The 17,297-nt window shown below is 38.5% G+C and overlaps 2 protein-coding genes across 2 annotated transcripts in view; one reads left to right on the forward strand and one right to left on the reverse strand.

The window, feature by feature from the left end:
* Positions 1-17,297, reverse strand: part of LOC146477062 (uncharacterized) — a 450,556-nt gene that overhangs the window by 94,403 nt on the left and 338,856 nt on the right. The gene's annotated exons all lie outside the window — the stretch shown is intronic.
* Positions 1-17,297, forward strand: part of LOC146477065 (dedicator of cytokinesis protein 7-like) — a 38,220-nt gene that overhangs the window by 13,183 nt on the left and 7,740 nt on the right. The window contains exons 14-24 of the mRNA XM_085113920.1: positions 1,680-1,781; positions 2,256-2,342; positions 4,252-4,474; positions 5,667-5,843; positions 7,933-8,207; positions 9,699-9,745; positions 10,753-11,073; positions 11,845-12,121; positions 14,072-14,196; positions 14,994-15,193; positions 15,864-15,951. Of these exons, the coding sequence (XP_084970046.1) occupies positions 1,680-1,781; positions 2,256-2,342; positions 4,252-4,474; positions 5,667-5,843; positions 7,933-8,207; positions 9,699-9,745; positions 10,753-11,073; positions 11,845-12,121; positions 14,072-14,196; positions 14,994-15,193; positions 15,864-15,951 (1,922 nt within the window). The remainder of the gene's footprint in view (positions 1-1,679; positions 1,782-2,255; positions 2,343-4,251; positions 4,475-5,666; positions 5,844-7,932; positions 8,208-9,698; positions 9,746-10,752; positions 11,074-11,844; positions 12,122-14,071; positions 14,197-14,993; positions 15,194-15,863; positions 15,952-17,297) is intronic.

Genomic DNA, 17,297 nt, shown 5'->3' on the forward strand with positions numbered 1-17,297 from the left:
GGGGCTCCCCAAAAAGATATTTGAACTTCTTTGTACAGTCTATTCAGTAAGAAATCAATGTCTTATTAAATGGTATTTCACCATAATTGTCCAAATTCCCGTCGCTGATTGGCTCGTAGCCATTGTCTATAAGAGTACAGACAATAAAAATGACGTCAGATGTAACACGCGCGGTTTCTCAATGAAAAAAAATAGCCAATTCCGCTGGTATTTTTTCCATGTTATTTTAAGAAACAAATCGACGGCAGTTTTTCATGGTCTATACTCTTATAGACCATAAAATGATGCCATAAAATGTACAAAACTTCGCAGTGAAACCACTCGCCTGCAGCTCGTGGTTCCACTTGAGTTTTGAACATTTTTTGACGTCATTTTATATTCTATAAGAGTATAGACCATAGAAAACTACCATCGATTTGTTAAATGTAACATTTATAAACAACTTTGTAGATCTTTATAGTAGCAGTAGTAGTAGTATACTTAGTAGTAGTCTTTATTTAATGATGGTAATACATAATAGTGCCCAACACCAATAAACTAATATCAATACTTGTAAATAGATAAAAACAAAAGAAGGCACTTGAAGACGCTTATTTTGCTTGAGGTATTCCAATTCAAAGTGAAAACTATTGACTAAAATAACTAAATTGAGTGATTACCTTGAGAATCATCGATCAGTAGAGCTAAAGCGACAATCAGTTTGGTCTCTAAAAAATTGGCATAATAATGTTTGATGTCTGTGAACATGAGCAAATATCAAACACAACAATTCTGATGCAGTATCAAGAGTATGTAAGAGTATTAATTAAACAAACTCTGCCAGTGAAATTGAATGGTTCTTCAATAACGCAGATTTTCAAGGTTTCCAACTCTAAAAGTTATGTTTGCAGAAAATGGATTAAGTTTTGGGCTGTTTTGTCAAATGAAAATCTTCCAGAGGGAGGAGGGGTGTATTTATATTTGATAAATTTCCAAAAGGGTTGGGGAGGGGGGTGGGGGGTGTTGCTTAGAAAACTACCTAGAAAAATGGAAAATCCTGGGGAGTGGGGGGGGGGGGAACCTGTGTGAAATTCCCTCTGTGGTGGGGGTATGGATATTTTCTGGACCCACACAATTTTTGATAATGCATTTTAAATAATATGACACCCTGGTAAGTTTGGGTGTTTAAGATGAATTTGTATGGGAATAGTGACTACATGTATAATTATGGAAAAAGAATTACTCAGAAGCAATTCAAGAAAGTTCAGAATACGAACATATAAACAAAGAAAGAAAAGAAAGGAAATAGAGACATTAAGAGGCAGTGGTCATGTCAATTGTATTGTCAGTGGTGTTTTTGAATACTTTATTTAGAAATAAGTTCGATGCTTATCCTTGGGCACAATTTTGTACACCCCATTTGACACGCCAACATAAAATTTTTGCATTTTTTTTTCAAATTGCGTAAATCCCGCAAAGCTACGCTCTTGAATAAACCCTGTTGGATTCCATGAATTATAAACCTCCAAGAATCATTGATTTTATTTTTATCTCAAGAGTTTGTGTCATGACCTACCTTGATTTTTATGCATGGAACATTCAGTCTTTGTGTTTACTTTACTAACCTTAATTTTGCTTTTATGTAATGAAGTTACCATGAGTTAGCATGTGATGAAATTCTGCTCTTAACCTTTTTACAGTGGATCCCTGCTGTGAAGGATGGCCGATTGTCATTGGGTGAATTTCATCTTCCTGTTTTATTGGAGAAGCCACCCCCAAGTTATAGTATGCTTTCCCCAGAGGTAACTGACTCACTCTGTCTGATTGTATCTTGGTACTATAATAATGTTTCACCGGAAACCCTAGCAGAAAACTACACTCACAGAACAACTCAAATCTTGGAAAAAAATTACCCATATTTAAAAAAAAATCACCATCTAGTCATAAGAAAGCTTAACTCTGTGTGTATTGAACTCCAAATATTAAATCCTTAATACTTGCAAATTTAATATCTTGGTCTATGGCTGTACTGAGACAAATCTGGTGTCTGACACTTTGTCTTGTTCAATTCAGCCCCAAAATTACTATGGGTTAGGATACGGCCAGATTGTGCCATGTCTAGCTGTAAATTTTCGTACAGGTTCCTTCTACTTATCAAGTCGCCAAATCTAAATGTGAATAGAGATAGAGAACAGCAGTCTTAATTACTGCCATGTTTGAGTCCACCCTGTGGTTTCATCTGTGTAGACATGGTATCATTATTTTGTTCTTTAAAGGTTCCACTTCCTGGTATGAAATGGGTGGAGGGCCACAAAGGAGTTTTCCATGTTGCTGTTAGGGCAGTGTCTTCCATTTATACACAGGTAAACATTTTGTTTCTATTACATGTACCACCTGTAATTCTGATGTTTTTTTCAAAGTATGTTTTCAGATGCTCATTTTTGAGGGGAGGGATTAATTATTGGAGGGAATTGTACACTTCAAACAGGGCTGTCACAGTGATTTTGTTACAAATAATGATAAAATTATTGTTATTGCTGTCATTGAGTCCCAAGACTTGCCTCTTGAAAAACAATAAGTGCCAGTTTGAAAATCGTGCATCCCTCAACATAACTACAGTCCTTTTAACAAACACCAAAAGACCCCAAAGATTACAAAATCACCACACCTGTCATTATCAATGAGGGTCCGGCTATCGCAGCCCGCAACCACACTGAAGTCTGTGTTCCAAATAACTTTCAAAGTCAGGAAGTCAATGAATGAGTCAATGAATCATTTTAAGGGGTCAATAGACATGGACCTCTCCAAATCTTCTTAAGTTTACCATTCAATTTGTCACCCACTCTTATCTGAAATACAATCAACACAAAGATAACTGGATTTTTACTGGCCTATAGGGTGTCAAAATGACTGAAAGACTTAGAATCAAGACTTACTTCTACTTATGAATGGCTAATAATAATAATAATAATAATAATAATAATAATAATAATAATAATAATAATCTTTATTTCACTAGTAAAGATACATACCAAGTGTTACATAGTGAATAACAATCCAAAGGCACAATGTCCTTGTGGAGCCAGCTTCTTTAAAGTGTGATATGACAGCCCTGATTTTAATTTGGGTCAGGTTTCACGTTAACGTTAGTTACTTTGACGTGCTAAGTTAAGGACCTAAACCAGGTTAAAAAAGCTATACTCATACAAGCCCTTGGAGTGTTGGAGTTGCTTGCTTCGGCTAAGATTTCAAAGGCTTATTTTTTGGGAGACCTTATTCTTAGGGGATGAGGAGTTGATATTTCCCTGCTAGCAGAGGTCTCTGACGGCGTGAAGGGAGAGAGACCTCTGCCGGCCCCCGACAAATCTCTTGTCGCGCATGCGCTAGTGTTTCCTGGCAACGAGTGACATTTTAGCCGCATGTAACACGAGCTTCGCAAACCGGTTTGCACACAAAACAGCAGCCGCGGTAGGGCGATGTGTGAAATTACTGTTAGCTGTAGGTGGAACTGCCACGGACCCCTCAACAACATCCCAAATTCAAAGAACATAATTGTCCATGGACACCAGTAAAACCAGCAGCTGTAGGCAAAGATGGAAACTGCCTTTTGTGCGGAGTAAATTTCAAGTTAAGCGGCCAGAGCACCTGGCGATCGCTAACTACAGGAGATTGGAAAGCTAAGGTTTGCGGTATTTTGGATATCACTCCTGACTTTTAAAAGGAATCTTCACGGCTCTGTAAGGAATGCTTTTGCAAAGTAGAATCGCGTTAATCAAGCGAAGTAAGGATTTTGAAGATGGCAAACGTGTAATAATTGAAGTGCGAAACTTGTAAACTAGCAGAAGCCATAACAACTGTGGACTCAGAGATTTCCAGCGCACAATCTGAACAGAGCATGCGCATTGCACATTAACGGAAACCGGTTTTGAAAACGGGTCAGTTTCGACCAAAAATCTGGTCGGTGGCTACGTGAGAGAACACGTCGGGGGCCGGCAGAGGTCTCTCTTCCTTCTCCCTGTGAGAGACCTCTGCTAACAGGGAAAGTTGATATTTAGTCTTCCATGGATTACGAAAACAGATGAACTTAGGGCATGTACAGAAACAAACAATAAAACATTGACAAATCCAAGATGTCTTTGAAACACACAATTGAATAAAATAATCCAGCATTCATCTGCTAAGAAATAAACAAGTGCTAAAAACCAACCGCAGAGAAAACTTACATTACTAGAAAATACATTAGCTAGATAAACCTTTATTTCTTGCTTTCAGGAGCTACATATTCACAAATTTCTGAAGACTTGCCATCAAATTGAGGGGTGGATTACATCATCACCAAGCCGTAGCACTAAAGGAAATCTGGAGACTGCATTGAGAAAAAGCATTGTTGACATGTCCAAGGCACGGGAGGAGCCTCTTGTGAGGTTTCTGTACCTTGTTTTGGACAAGCTTATCTTGCTTCTAGTCAGGCCACCTATTATATCAGGAACTGTAGGTATAAACCCCAAGTTATGTGTTTCGATGTTTCTTGTTATATTCCATACACATACACCGGGTGGTTAGGTGTCTTGTCAACAGCCAAGTCCTTGAGAAAGCTGTGAGTCACATTTTATTTGCCGGCAAACAGGTCCAAACAGGGTGGTTGGCTGCTTGGTTCAAATAGTCCAACTGAGGCTCACAAGCAGTGGACTAGATTTAGACCTTTTTAGGCCCAGCACAAGCCTATATAATGGTATTAGGCCTAGGTTAGATCCAATACATCTCTAACTACCAGTAACCAATATAGTTTTAGCCTACAGTCTGCATTTTACACTGACTGATTGGTACATGGCCATGGCTGGTGATAGCAAGAGATGGAACACACATCAATTATTTTTGCATTTGGATATTCCAGTTGAAATAAGATTCCAAGGAGTTCTTTGATCTTGCAAATTTCCCATTGTCTTTTGGTTGGAGCTTTGTTGTTTGAAGAGAGGACAACTTAAATGGAGATTACATCCCTACTCAGCAGACAGTGTCCCCCAAGCCATCCATTTATCTGTTGAATAAGGATGTACCCACTTGATGAAGTTTTCTACTCAGGTGTATTAGTGACAGGGTGGTGCAAAGACCTTAAACAGGTTTGAAATTAGTGATGGTAGACTTTTTTGAGGGTAGACAAGTTCTGTTGGACTTTTTATTGGGTGAAGGGATTAGGACTGGGACATTTTGAGGGATTTTCTGTAGAAAATAATGAACTGGTTATATTCTAAACCATTGGGACTTTTTGAAGGTCCAGTTTAAGCCCTAAAATGAATTTTTTGTATGTAACAACTTGACTTCATTCGCACCTCCCCATCACTAATACACTTTAGTACCCCCCCCCCCACCCTGTCTTCAGCATCTCTTTGTTTTAATCCCTTTGTCCAACAGATGTTAGCCAACCATTCACACACATGAAAGCTACTGATCAGTACTACACAGTGTTGTTGCCTTTTATGACCACTGTACAACGGGGTTGTATCGTAGGAGTCAGTAAAGGAAATTCTAGGTTGTAATCTTTCTGATAAAAGCTATTCAAATTAAAGCTATTCATCATAGCTTTCTAGTGGTGCTGTTCACTTTCCAATTTTTCCTTACTGAAAATTGGTAGTTTGGTAGAAATAAGTGAATGTTTAATAGGTGACAGAGTGTGCTTGTTTTAACAGTGAACATTGGCCAAGCAGCGTTTGAGTCACTGACACAGATTGTTCGCCGGCTTCATCAGATGCTGGAGAACAGCGAGGATGAACACGGCCGTAACCAGCTACTGGCATCCTACATCACTTATGTGTTTGCTGCACCTTATAATCACTCACCAACAGCATCACCTGAACATTTTACAGGTTAGATTTGTTTCAATAGTTTTAAGCTGCCTTATGCACTTTTCAACCTTCCATAGAATTCATATATTTTTTCTACATTTTACTTATTTCCCTGCCTCCTTGACGGTTATATTATGAACTCAAAGAATGACCAGCTCCCAGTTGGTAGAGCACTGCACCGGCATTGCAGAGGTCATGTGTTCGAATCCCATTCAAGCCTGGATATGCTGTATAACTGCATAGGCCTCTCATTAATTATTTCACCCACAGTGTAAAGATATAACATTAACAACAACAACACCTTATTTCATGTCACAACAAGATCTTATAGTCAGTTATCTGCAAGTAGCAAAGACTAATCAAGGCAGATGAATGACTAATACTTATCCTGTAGTTTGAAATTTTTGTGGATTTTCCATGATCCGTGAAAATTAGATCCCGTGTAAATAAACTCCCGCCAAAACAAAGCCATCGAAAATGTACTCCTTTTATTTACATTACTTTCAATTAAATTGGTTGCAAACAATATAACGACGACGACCTGTATTCTTTACAGTTGTAATAGAGTCTTCAATTTTTCCCAGCATTATAGTCTGAAATCCAAATTCGCGAAAATTTGTTTCAGCGAAACACAAAAAATCTGTAATCCACAAAATTATACTCCCCCCAAAATTTCATGCCACACAGTAGAACAATTAACAGAGCTCATTTTCTTATATTAAGGTTACCCTATACCTTTAGAGGTGTCTTCAGAGGTGTCTGGCGTCCAAGCAATGTAGCTGGCTATCAAACTAAACCAAGAATTTTGAAATAAAATGAATTGCTGAATTTTTAGCGCTGTTTTCTTGAATCAATTTGTTCACTTGGAGGAGCCAGAACTCAAAAGGAATTTGTTCGTTTGCCTTCAAATTTGGACAGTAGCTAGTTTAACATATAAAAAACAAAATCATGTCTGCGAATTTTTTCTTTCGAAATATTTTTTCTCCAAGAGCGATTTTTGTAAGATCACTCCACATTTTTTCCATCCTATTTCGAAAATGCTCCATAACGTTTCATTGCGATTGAATATGGCAAAACACAGACACGTTTTTTAGCGCTTTGGGTCGGGAAATATTAAATTAGCGAAAATCAAAATTGGCTTTGACTTGTAGCTTTAAAAAGGTGATTCGGATGCTCCCGTTTAGAGGTTGTGAAAAATTCGACAATGCATTTTATTTCAAAATTCTTGGTTTAGTTTGATAGCCAGCTCTATAAGCTTTAATTTGATATGGGGGTTTAGGTATCTACAGTTTAAACTGGACGCACTACATCGCTTAAACGCGAGACACCTCTGAAGGTGTGGGGTAACCTTAAGCGTCCTAGTTAGAGTAAGGGGCTATTCACATGATTCCGGAATGAGTTTCATTCCGCAATGAGTTCATTCCATCTCCATATATTTCTCTGCATCTATTTACATGATGCCGAGACGAAATTGTGCCCTCGCACAAGTCATTCCGGAATGAGTTCATTCCAGTTTTCAATCCGAATGAAATTTTCGTTCTGGTATGACATTTCATTCTGGTATCATGTAAAGTGAGAACGAACTTCGTTCCGAGATGAAAAATCGCCTGGGGTGAGTAGCGCATGCGTATCTTTTTCAAGATGGCGGATATGAAAGTGAAGAAAGATTCGGTTTGCAGATGGAAATGGGACGCAACGAAAACAGAAAATTGTTGGACGTTTTCATTAGCTATAAAAGGCAAAAGTTGGGAGAAGAAGTGGAATGGGACTCGGATAAAGTAGTGCTGTTCGAGCACCTTCGAAGTGCTTTAGCTGAACAGTGACCTGAAGACTTTGGCAAAAGCTATTGCCATTAATATGCACAACAATGTTTCGTGCAAACTCGCGCCATCTTGTTTACTGATGCGCGGGAACTTAAACCATGTGAGCCAGAGTCGGTCGATTTGCTCATGTGAATGCGGCACGAACTTCATTCTGGAACAAAACTCGTTCCGGAATGAGTTTCATTCCGGAATCATGTGAATAGCCCCTAAGTCACTGTAGTCCAAAGATTATTTTGCCTCCAAACTCTCAGGGATAGAGATTTACTTTTTTAATCTACCTTTTTTAGGAGAGCCAGGACGTTCAGCAAGTATCCCAATAGGCCTGCAGGGTAAAATTTGGCAGAAGCTCTCAAGCAGTAATCCCCAACTCAATGCACCATTGACTGATCAACAGCAAGAGTCACATGGATCTGGAAAATGGGTTGATGGTGATGACGAGCCGATGATATGTGAGGGTTTGAACATGCCTGGCAAAAGAAGCAGCATGGCAGAAGCACGGTCAAGCTCGCTTGCTGTCCCTGGTCTTGGCCATAGCAGCAACAGTAGTAGAAAGGTACAAAATTAAAAAGATGTTAAAGGGGAAGTATCATTGGATTTTTGACCTCTTTTGTTAAAAATGGTGAAATAAGACCTTCACTTTGCTACAAAATAATTCTAGAACAACGAGATGAGAGAAATCAACTCAATTCTTGACAGGAACAACTCGTACTGTGTTGTAGCGCATTTTGGAAACAAAAATACGAAAACTTGAAAAACATTAGCCTAACATTTTTCAAGTTTCAATCCATTCCGACGTACTCTGTCTCTGGCCAGGGGCACTCATTGGCAGTTCTATTGCACTGGGGTGATAATTTATAACAAAACTAGACAATCATGTTTTGTTTCTGTTGTCAGACAAGCATTTTTGGGTTTTGAAATTGCATCAAATTTTCATGACACTTCCCCTTTAATAAGTAGCAGAAAGTTATGCAAAATGACTTGGGTACTTTCACATGTCAGTTTTTTGGGTTCCCCAAAAAAAAACTAACAAGCAAAAACATCCAGTTGTATTAAAATTATTATAATTATTATTATTATTATTATTATTATTATTGTTGTTATTATTATTATTACACAACTTTCTGGTGGATGAATACTTATTGCACGGCAATTTTCTTTCTTCAATTCAATGCTTTTTATGGTGTTTACACTCTAGTTTAGAGTTATAAAGTTTCCATGTACACTGAATTTGGTGAGCAATTGCATTCGCTTGGAAAAAAAACCATTATAATAAAAACTGTTAGCCATTGTCTTGGTCTGGTATTGATATCTTTTGAACAGTGACTTTGTAGCTGTCACCTGCAGTTATATAAATGACACTTTTTTGTTTTTTAAATTTTTTAAATTTTTTAAATGTTTATAAACTAAACTAGTGAGCAGCACTTTGCGAACTGAAGCTGTAAAACTTGTTTTATTCTTCTGCACGTTCTGTCTAACTAACATAGACTTCTACAGGGAGTTTTACATTCAAACACTAAACACCTGTATTTAAGCCATACTTTATGACTAAAAATTTGAAAAACATTAAAGGTTTGGCTGGATTTATTAAGGGAACAGGCACAGCTGTGAAATTTTTTACGCAAGGTGCCAAACCTAAATTGTTTGCGACCATCATTATTTTTAGTCATAAGCTATAGCTTAAATACAGGTATTAAAAAAAATATTAAAAATTAAAAAATTGGAAAAAAAAGACTTTTTGTTTACAGGAGGAGGGGGAGGTGGACAGTGCATCCAATCATCCTGTTTTCCTTTCCTCTTCATTGCCTGCCTGCACCACATTTAAATATTAAAACACTATAATCTAGTTTGGTGTATTATTAGAGAACTATAAGAAACAAAATGACTGCTCGCGCGTGCGTTGGAAAACCCTTTTTTCACAGTACGAAGAACCTAACTGGTTTTTTCCAGTACAACTAACTGACTGCACAAATATCTCGTCATATTTGTACTCGTTTCCAGATTTGGATGATAAAGTGTATGTACTAACGGATATTCTCAATGTTGTTTTTTGCAGGATTTTGTTCTTGCTCAGAGGCTAAACTCCAGCCTTGCCTTCTTCTTGTAAGACCTATTTTCACTGATTGACAGAGGCTTTGTTTTCGAACTTGTCAGACCTCATAAAAGAGGTATGAAACAAAGCCTTTCAATAACATGTGAACTCTGAACCCATCATCATCAACTAGTGGACCATGAAAAGCAGAAAGTGAAAATGTGGCTCAGTATCTACCAATCACAGGGTGCGAATGCGACCTTTGAGCCCATTCAGCTTAACGTCTTTGTTTTGCCAGTCTTTTTCTGTACTGACTGACAGCAATGAAAAACGGAACCAGTGGTTAAGTATTAAACTTCAGGGCTCATGTGTGATAGAAAGATGAGGCTCGGCAAAATGCGTATCGAAGAAGTGTAAATTAAATTAAAGATGCAGTAAATGGTCTTTAGATGTGAAATGCCACCTTTTTAGCATTCCCTTTATTATCATAGTATTTGTGCTGTGGCAATCAGTGTTATAGAATTTATTCTTATTCAAGTGCAAATCCACATAAATCTATCACGAAATTACAGTAGTTCCAAGACCTTTGTGTTTTATGAGACCATTTAGCACGAAAAATGCTTCATTTTACTCAAATAATCATTAGTATAAATAGAGCTCCACGGTGTAAGGGTCACCAAAAAACAATCATTAAGGATGATGATTCCTAAATCAGAGGCATTTTTGGGCTGTTTTTGACTATGAGAATAAGAAAATCTTAATGAGGGCTACCTGACTCCAAAACGAAAATTTGGAGCTTAATTATCTCTGAAAAATGCATGGTTACCCCAAATTTTCTTTTCGGATTCCAATAACCCTTGCCAAGATCTGCCTTTCCTGCATACAGCTGTAGTTATAAACTGCGCAAAAATTTGTCTTTTTTAGGAGGCATCGCTGTTAAGAAACCCGACTTTCTCGGGCCATCTCGAGATGCGCAGAACGTATGCGTAGTAGCAAAAGTAGGCACCACTCTTAATAGAGAGACCTTTTCTGGTCCCGGCTGTGTCTGTAGAACAGGGTTTGGCTGTGCTGTAATCTAAATCAAACTGGTGTACTTTCTTCCCTTTCAGATGCTTTATCAAGGCACCATTGATCCAGAAGCATCACAGCTCAGACTCGAGTTCCTGAGGATTGTTTGTAGTCATGAACATTATGTAACTCTTAATCTGCCTTTCCCATCTCCATTGTACCCATCCCCACCCCCCTCCCCTACAAATTCAGTCTCCGCGATTGGCTCTGCGGCCTCTACGTACACAGTGATCATTGGTAACAGCATGGCGGAGCTGTCAACTGCCTTTAGACAGCAGCATTTCATGGCTGGCTTGGTCTTATCTGAACTGGCTCTGGCTTTGGAGGGAGGGTAAGATTTAACATTCTAGTAAATTAAACCTTTTTGTTCCTACAGGCGAACCTCCATGCGCGTCCACCTCTCGTAAGGGACTACCTATCCAAAACACCCAATTTTTCCCAGTCAAAAGCCTATAATTAGAACCTCTCGTAAGCAGGGTTAAGCGACCATACTCGACCGCAACCATGACCACTTTTTGAAGTGACAGCATTATAATTATTCATTGTTTTTATCCTCTTGTAAGCGACCACTTGACACATTGTCTGATCTTCATGTTGAATGTATGTACTATGCTACTCAGTGTTTACGAGGAACTGTTGTGACGGTCTAGCACTTGTGGTATTGTCAGACAAGGAATATGTATGCAATGAATTGTCTTGGAATTAGTAGATGTGTGAGACCTGTTCTTGTAAGAGGCCTCCTCTGGTTCAACTCTAGTAAGCGACCACTACATTTTGGTGTTTTGGGTGGTCGCTTATGAGATGTTTGACTGTAATTTTGAAAATTCAGACAATGAGAAAAAAAATCTATACGTTTTTATTTAATTAATTACAAAACAAAAGGAATCAGCTTCTTCTTAAGTAATACCCTTTTAACCTCATTAGAATTGATGTGAGTGGTCACACATAGAGTGTCACTACATAGAGTGCAGAACATTCAGGAACATAAACCTCAAATATTCAAATATTTTTTTATGCACTGTTTCCAAGTTTTAGAATAAAGGGAATGGCAATTGACAAGCGGGTAATACAGTGCATAACAATTTTTTTGTTTTTATTTTAGGGACATGACCTTGATAAACCAAGCCACAAACACCACAAGAGACCTGATTGCCTGTCACGACTCAGACACTCGTTATGGTGATTTGTCGTGTCGCTCTGCTGTGGCTGCACTTTATCTGCCCATAATTGGTTTAGTTGTTGGAGCGTTACAGCAGCTGCATGGTTATGGCAGCGAGGAAAACTCCAGCATCACTCCAGATGTGGCAATGGCCATAGCTACCTCCAGCATAACAGGTGTCATGGCGACCGAGGAGAGCAAGGGTGACATGGCTTCACAGGTCTGTAGCTTAATACTACTTGATCACTTGCCTTCTAGAGTAGTTTTCTTGAAACTGGTTGTGAAAAGTTATTTTGCGTTTATTTTGGTTTCGCTTTGGTTCATTCTGTGATTGGTTTAAAGGGACACAGTCACCTGGTGCACATGCGCATTAGATACTATTTCTTAGCTGATTTGCATATCACACTTTATCACAAGTCTCGCGCTGAGAACCGCATCCTTTGAAAAATTTAAACAAACCTTATCGAGTCGAAGTATTTGCCAGTCAAAAATTATTATATATATATAGTGATTATAGACCTAATGTCATTTTAGAACACTCATTTTCTTGATACCATGGAGAATTTTCTGATGGACTTGTCCAGGGAAAGTCAAACGTCAACGAAAACCTCTGAAGTCGAAGAATCATTAAATCGTTTATTTCGGTATCCGGTCGTGTGAAAAATTATCTTAGCTGTTTCTGCGTTTCACAGTGTTTGCATGAGAAGCAAATTGAGTTCAAATATTAGAGAATATGTCAATTTTAAAACGTAGCGAATCGACTGAGCTGCAGTGTAGCGAAACGACTTTGTAGCGAAACTACCGGTAAGCTTTATTTCTGCTTTCAATCATATATTTTGCTTTAATTTATAATTTCGTTTCTACAACTTCTCCGTTATCTAAATTTAGGAACCAAACCCATGTCGTTGCAAGAACGCTTGCTCGACCCGTAGAAAACAAGGTCCTACTGGAGGTTTTCCTTGTCGAGGAGATAATCGACCGTGTAGAGAAGCTTGTCTTCGTCTGAGCTCCAAACCAAGCAGCCATGACGCGTAGTTCGAATCGTTTACGAAGATTCCCACCGCACGAACCTTTCGCCAGGTTGAGAAAATGTAATTTTCCAAATATATATAATGTTGATTTGTTCTCCAATGTTTTTGATTGATTTCTCTCGTTATTTTAGTCAACGCAGGCGATTTCTTCCGCCCGGCGCCTTCACGTTTCCCACCTCTTCTTTTCATGTTCCGTTGGAGACGCGATCCATACTGTTTTTAACCAAATATGATAAAATAATATCATAGGATGAGCAAAAGCATACTCAGAAACAGGTTTCCAGTAAAAGATTGAAAATCCAACAAAACACTGGGAAGATTGAAGCGGATTTCTAGATGCCGACGCGTACTTTTGATTTCGGGTTGAGGTGGACGCTTTTCAAAATTGAGAAAAACTAGCGTCCAGGTCAGCGCGGTCACAAAGGTGACTGTGTCCCTTTAAAAATTCGCGCCACTTTCTCAACCAATGAGAAGTCAAACCAAACCACTCGTGATTTACTCGCACACGTTTTCCTGCGTTTGGTGCCGTGTGCATGTATTTGCTTCGAGATCTGATTGTTTCCTTGTGTTGTTTGTGTCTGCAGAGACTGGTCAGAGTGTTAATGTTGTTTTTGGCTTTACGCCGTTGTTATACCCCATAGGAACCACATAAATTGTTAAATAAATATTAACGGGATGTCGCTATTGAGTAGGTTCTCATTTTTTACTCAATGTAGGCGCCTTAGGTAAGTTCCCTACCGTACTACGTATAATCCCTTCAAATCAATAATAAATAGCGACCTGACAAAATCCCCTCAACTCCTTTCAGGTACACTACTAATATATTGTGTAGCTAATTGCCAGGGCGCATTGCACAAATTTCAGTGCCTGAAATTAGTAATAAGGATACCATTGTATGTGATTTTCTACGTCTAGACAAGAACTGAAAAGTGTCTGTTGTTTGTATTTAGCGAGGTAATTTAAAAGAAAATCTGTATAAACGATGTCTCCGTATGTCGTGGATGTGTGTAAGCTAACATTTGGTTTGTAGCCTGCTTGCTGCTCAGGAAGCATGCAGACAGTGCGATGTTAAGAGCAGTTTCTGCAACAGTGGAGAGAAAAAAAGCGTTAAACAGCTTTTCTCTTTTGCATATCCCCAGAAGCGTAAACCACAGCAGTTAAGTCTGGAGACAACAAGGAACCTTCTGGTGTGCCTGTTATGGGTGCTGAAGAATGTGGACAGTGAAGTGTTGAAGGATTGGTGGGCAGACCAGCCATCCTCAAGGTCTGTTTAACTGAGGGCTGAGTCAGCTTAAGGCATCCCAAGGCCTGTTTCTTACTTTTGATTATTTCCTGAGCACATTAACTTGCTTGGTAGCTCCCAGTAATTTTTGGTTTTTTTTCCAAGTCTCTCGGCATTTTTTCACTCCTGGTGTAGTCTAACCTCCTTTATTCAATCCTTTTCCTTTGCAATTCATCTTGAGACAGTTATTTATTCTGTGGTGAGGTGCTCAGCATGTCTGTAGGTTGGGTGTTCAAAGCGTGATTAGAATAACATTACTAAACTGAATTTCACCTTAACCTTAAGGTGATATTTGATGCCTTTTATGTTTTCTTCGTTTACTTATCACAGTCAACTATCGCCTTGCAGACATCTCCCTATTACGGACCCCCCGATAATGCAGGCAGTAGCTAAATCCCTTGCAAAAATAGATTACAGACGTTTGACTGGAATCAATTCCCGCTATTACGGACTCTCGCTATTAAGGACACTAACTCGCGGTCCCTTGGGTGTCCGAAATAAAGGGAGTTGACTGTGTAACATATTGTTAAATTAAATCTGCAAATTAATTCACAGAAAACATATTTAAATGGTCGTAACCTAACACAAATGCCATAACAAGCCATAACACAAATGTAGAGTAGTAATGAGCCCCACACTTAGCCGATAGTTTTTTCTAAACCCCATGAAGAGTAAACGCGTTGCTGTGGCTTTGATAAAACATTTTCGACAAAGCAACATTGAAAACTGGTACAGCAAAATCCTGTTTCACTAAGTCTAAAGCTGTCTATTTTATCTAGATTGGGCTTGTTACTGGATGTTCTTCGGCTGTGTGTTACTCTGTTTGAGTATGGCGGCAAGATTCAAAAGTCGTCACAGTATCCAACTGCACCAAGGCCAAAAGCACAACAAGAGATGAAAGCTAAGCTAGAGGAGATGATGCTTGGAAACAAGGGAGCTGCAAAGGAAATGATGCAGCGTCACAGCAGACTCATGCCAGGTAATGTAACATCATGGAACTAAACTCTTGATTCCTCTTCTCACCATCCAATAGACCTTTATCAGAATAATTTATCAGTTTTGTGTAGGCCAGGTAACAAAAAGCCGATGACACTGTGAGAAATCGTCCAAGATTCATGTCAATAAAATAGCGAAGACGTAGTTCCGTCAATTCATAAACTTGTCAGAGAACAGCACACACAAAAATCTGTAAAATTCTCAATCTTATCTGAAGTATATCTTCAGTTTTTTAAGACAAGACTCTCAAAATTGGCCAGCAGTGTCAGTAGAGTTTTGTTAGCTTGCCCGCATCAAAATTTTAAGTTAACGTGATTAAAAGATTAGTAATATTGTCACCAAGGAGAAATATGCCCTAGAGCTGTGGACTGTACAGGCATTACAGTCGTCACAGGTATTGGCTCAAAGCAGTCTTTCAGTGTAATTTTGTATGATGTAGTGTGGACTCCCCAAACAAGGCTTCTTCTTGTACGTCTTATGGGCGTTAGCATTTAGTGCTGTTAGGAGTTCCTTTCCAAATTTCCTGTCGGTAGCCTTGTCTCTTTACATTTACTTTCCCTGGAAGATTTAACACTAAGGTATTGATGAACAGAATAGATACCTGAAATAAATTATTTCCACCTGATAAACAACCTTTACTGTGATAAAAACAGAAAAGGGTCAGTCACCAGCAACAGAATCCAGATTAAGATGGCGTAAAGATCAAACACAATGGAGACAGGCAACTGAACAACAAGACAGGTAGGGTTTGATTCCGACATAAACGGTGCATGTGTGATTATTCTACACAACTCTACATATGCAACAAAAAAGCTCTATATGTATTTTAATGTATGCCCTCAAGTGGTGGGCAAACTCGTATCTCTGGTGATAACTCATTTTTCTGTCGTAAATTTTTTGTAAAAATCTTTAAACATAAAGAGGGTAATAGCTAAGTTAAAACAACGAGACAAAACAAGATAGGTCACCATGCTCATTTAGGAGGAAATTATTATCTATTAATTGGCTGAGCTTCACATCAAGGAAACACATCATGTGCGCTCTAAGCGCACACCGATGACGGAGGGAATTATGTGCAGTAAGAATGCGCTATGCTATTCAATGGAATCACCTTACATGTAAATTATAAATATTCTACCCAGCTGTGTGCTGGTTGCTTGTGTGGGCTTGCAAGCTGTGGGTAAACATCTTGCATACTGCTAGGATTTGAAAAACTAAAATTTGAATGTTGGTGAGTGGTATTTGTGAAAGAAATGTGATGTTATGTTTAGGTTTGTTGAATACTGTGACTGGTGAACATGTTTTATCAACCTATTAATCTATTTTAATGGCACTAGCTCACATGAGTCTCCTGTAGCTCATCAGTAGAGCATCCGAACTAGTAATCGACTACTCGGAAAGGTATAGTTTGGACACCTGTTGCGAGAATCCCAAGTTTACCTGTGTCAGTAACTGATTAAAACATATCTACCAAAATCAAAAGTGCTTTCCAAGTTGCTTAGTTGGTAAGCTGTGGCCACTTAATATTTTTGTGTCCATTATTTGGTATTGGCCAGTTGTGTTTTGGTTGGATTCAGTTGCGCAATAATCATCCGTCTTGTGTAACTAACGGCATTGTTTTATCTTGAATATGACCCACGCAGGTCAGAGAGTTGGGGTTCAACCTTCACATGATTCTGTCAGATACAGTCAAGATGAAGGAATATCAAGAGGTAGTGTTTATTTGTTGTGTTGCTATTAGAAATAAGCTCAAATAACAAGTTTAATTTGCATTGTATTTTCTTTATCTTGAGGATAGAAAAACTGAATTGAATAGATTTAAATCAAGTTGAATAATGTAATTTAATGGAATAGAGTTAAATCAAGTCGAATAGAATTAAATTAAATTAAATTATATAGGGATATTAAGTGGTACTCTTTTTCAACTTTTGTATTTATGCAGGATCCAGAAATGTTGATTGATCTGATGTACAGGATTGCCAAAGGGTGGGTATCCTGGGTGAGCAGTATGTACTCATTTATGTGTTTCACCCTCCCTACCCCAACCATTCTTGTTTGGAACTGTCCTCAGTTGTTCAAGGAGTAGA

The sequence above is a fragment of the Pavona decussata genome, unplaced genomic scaffold (genome assembly GCF_977016875.1).
Source record: "Pavona decussata unplaced genomic scaffold, jaPavDecu1.1 SCAFFOLD_72, whole genome shotgun sequence".
Lineage (NCBI taxonomy): Eukaryota > Metazoa > Cnidaria > Anthozoa > Scleractinia > Agariciidae > Pavona > Pavona decussata.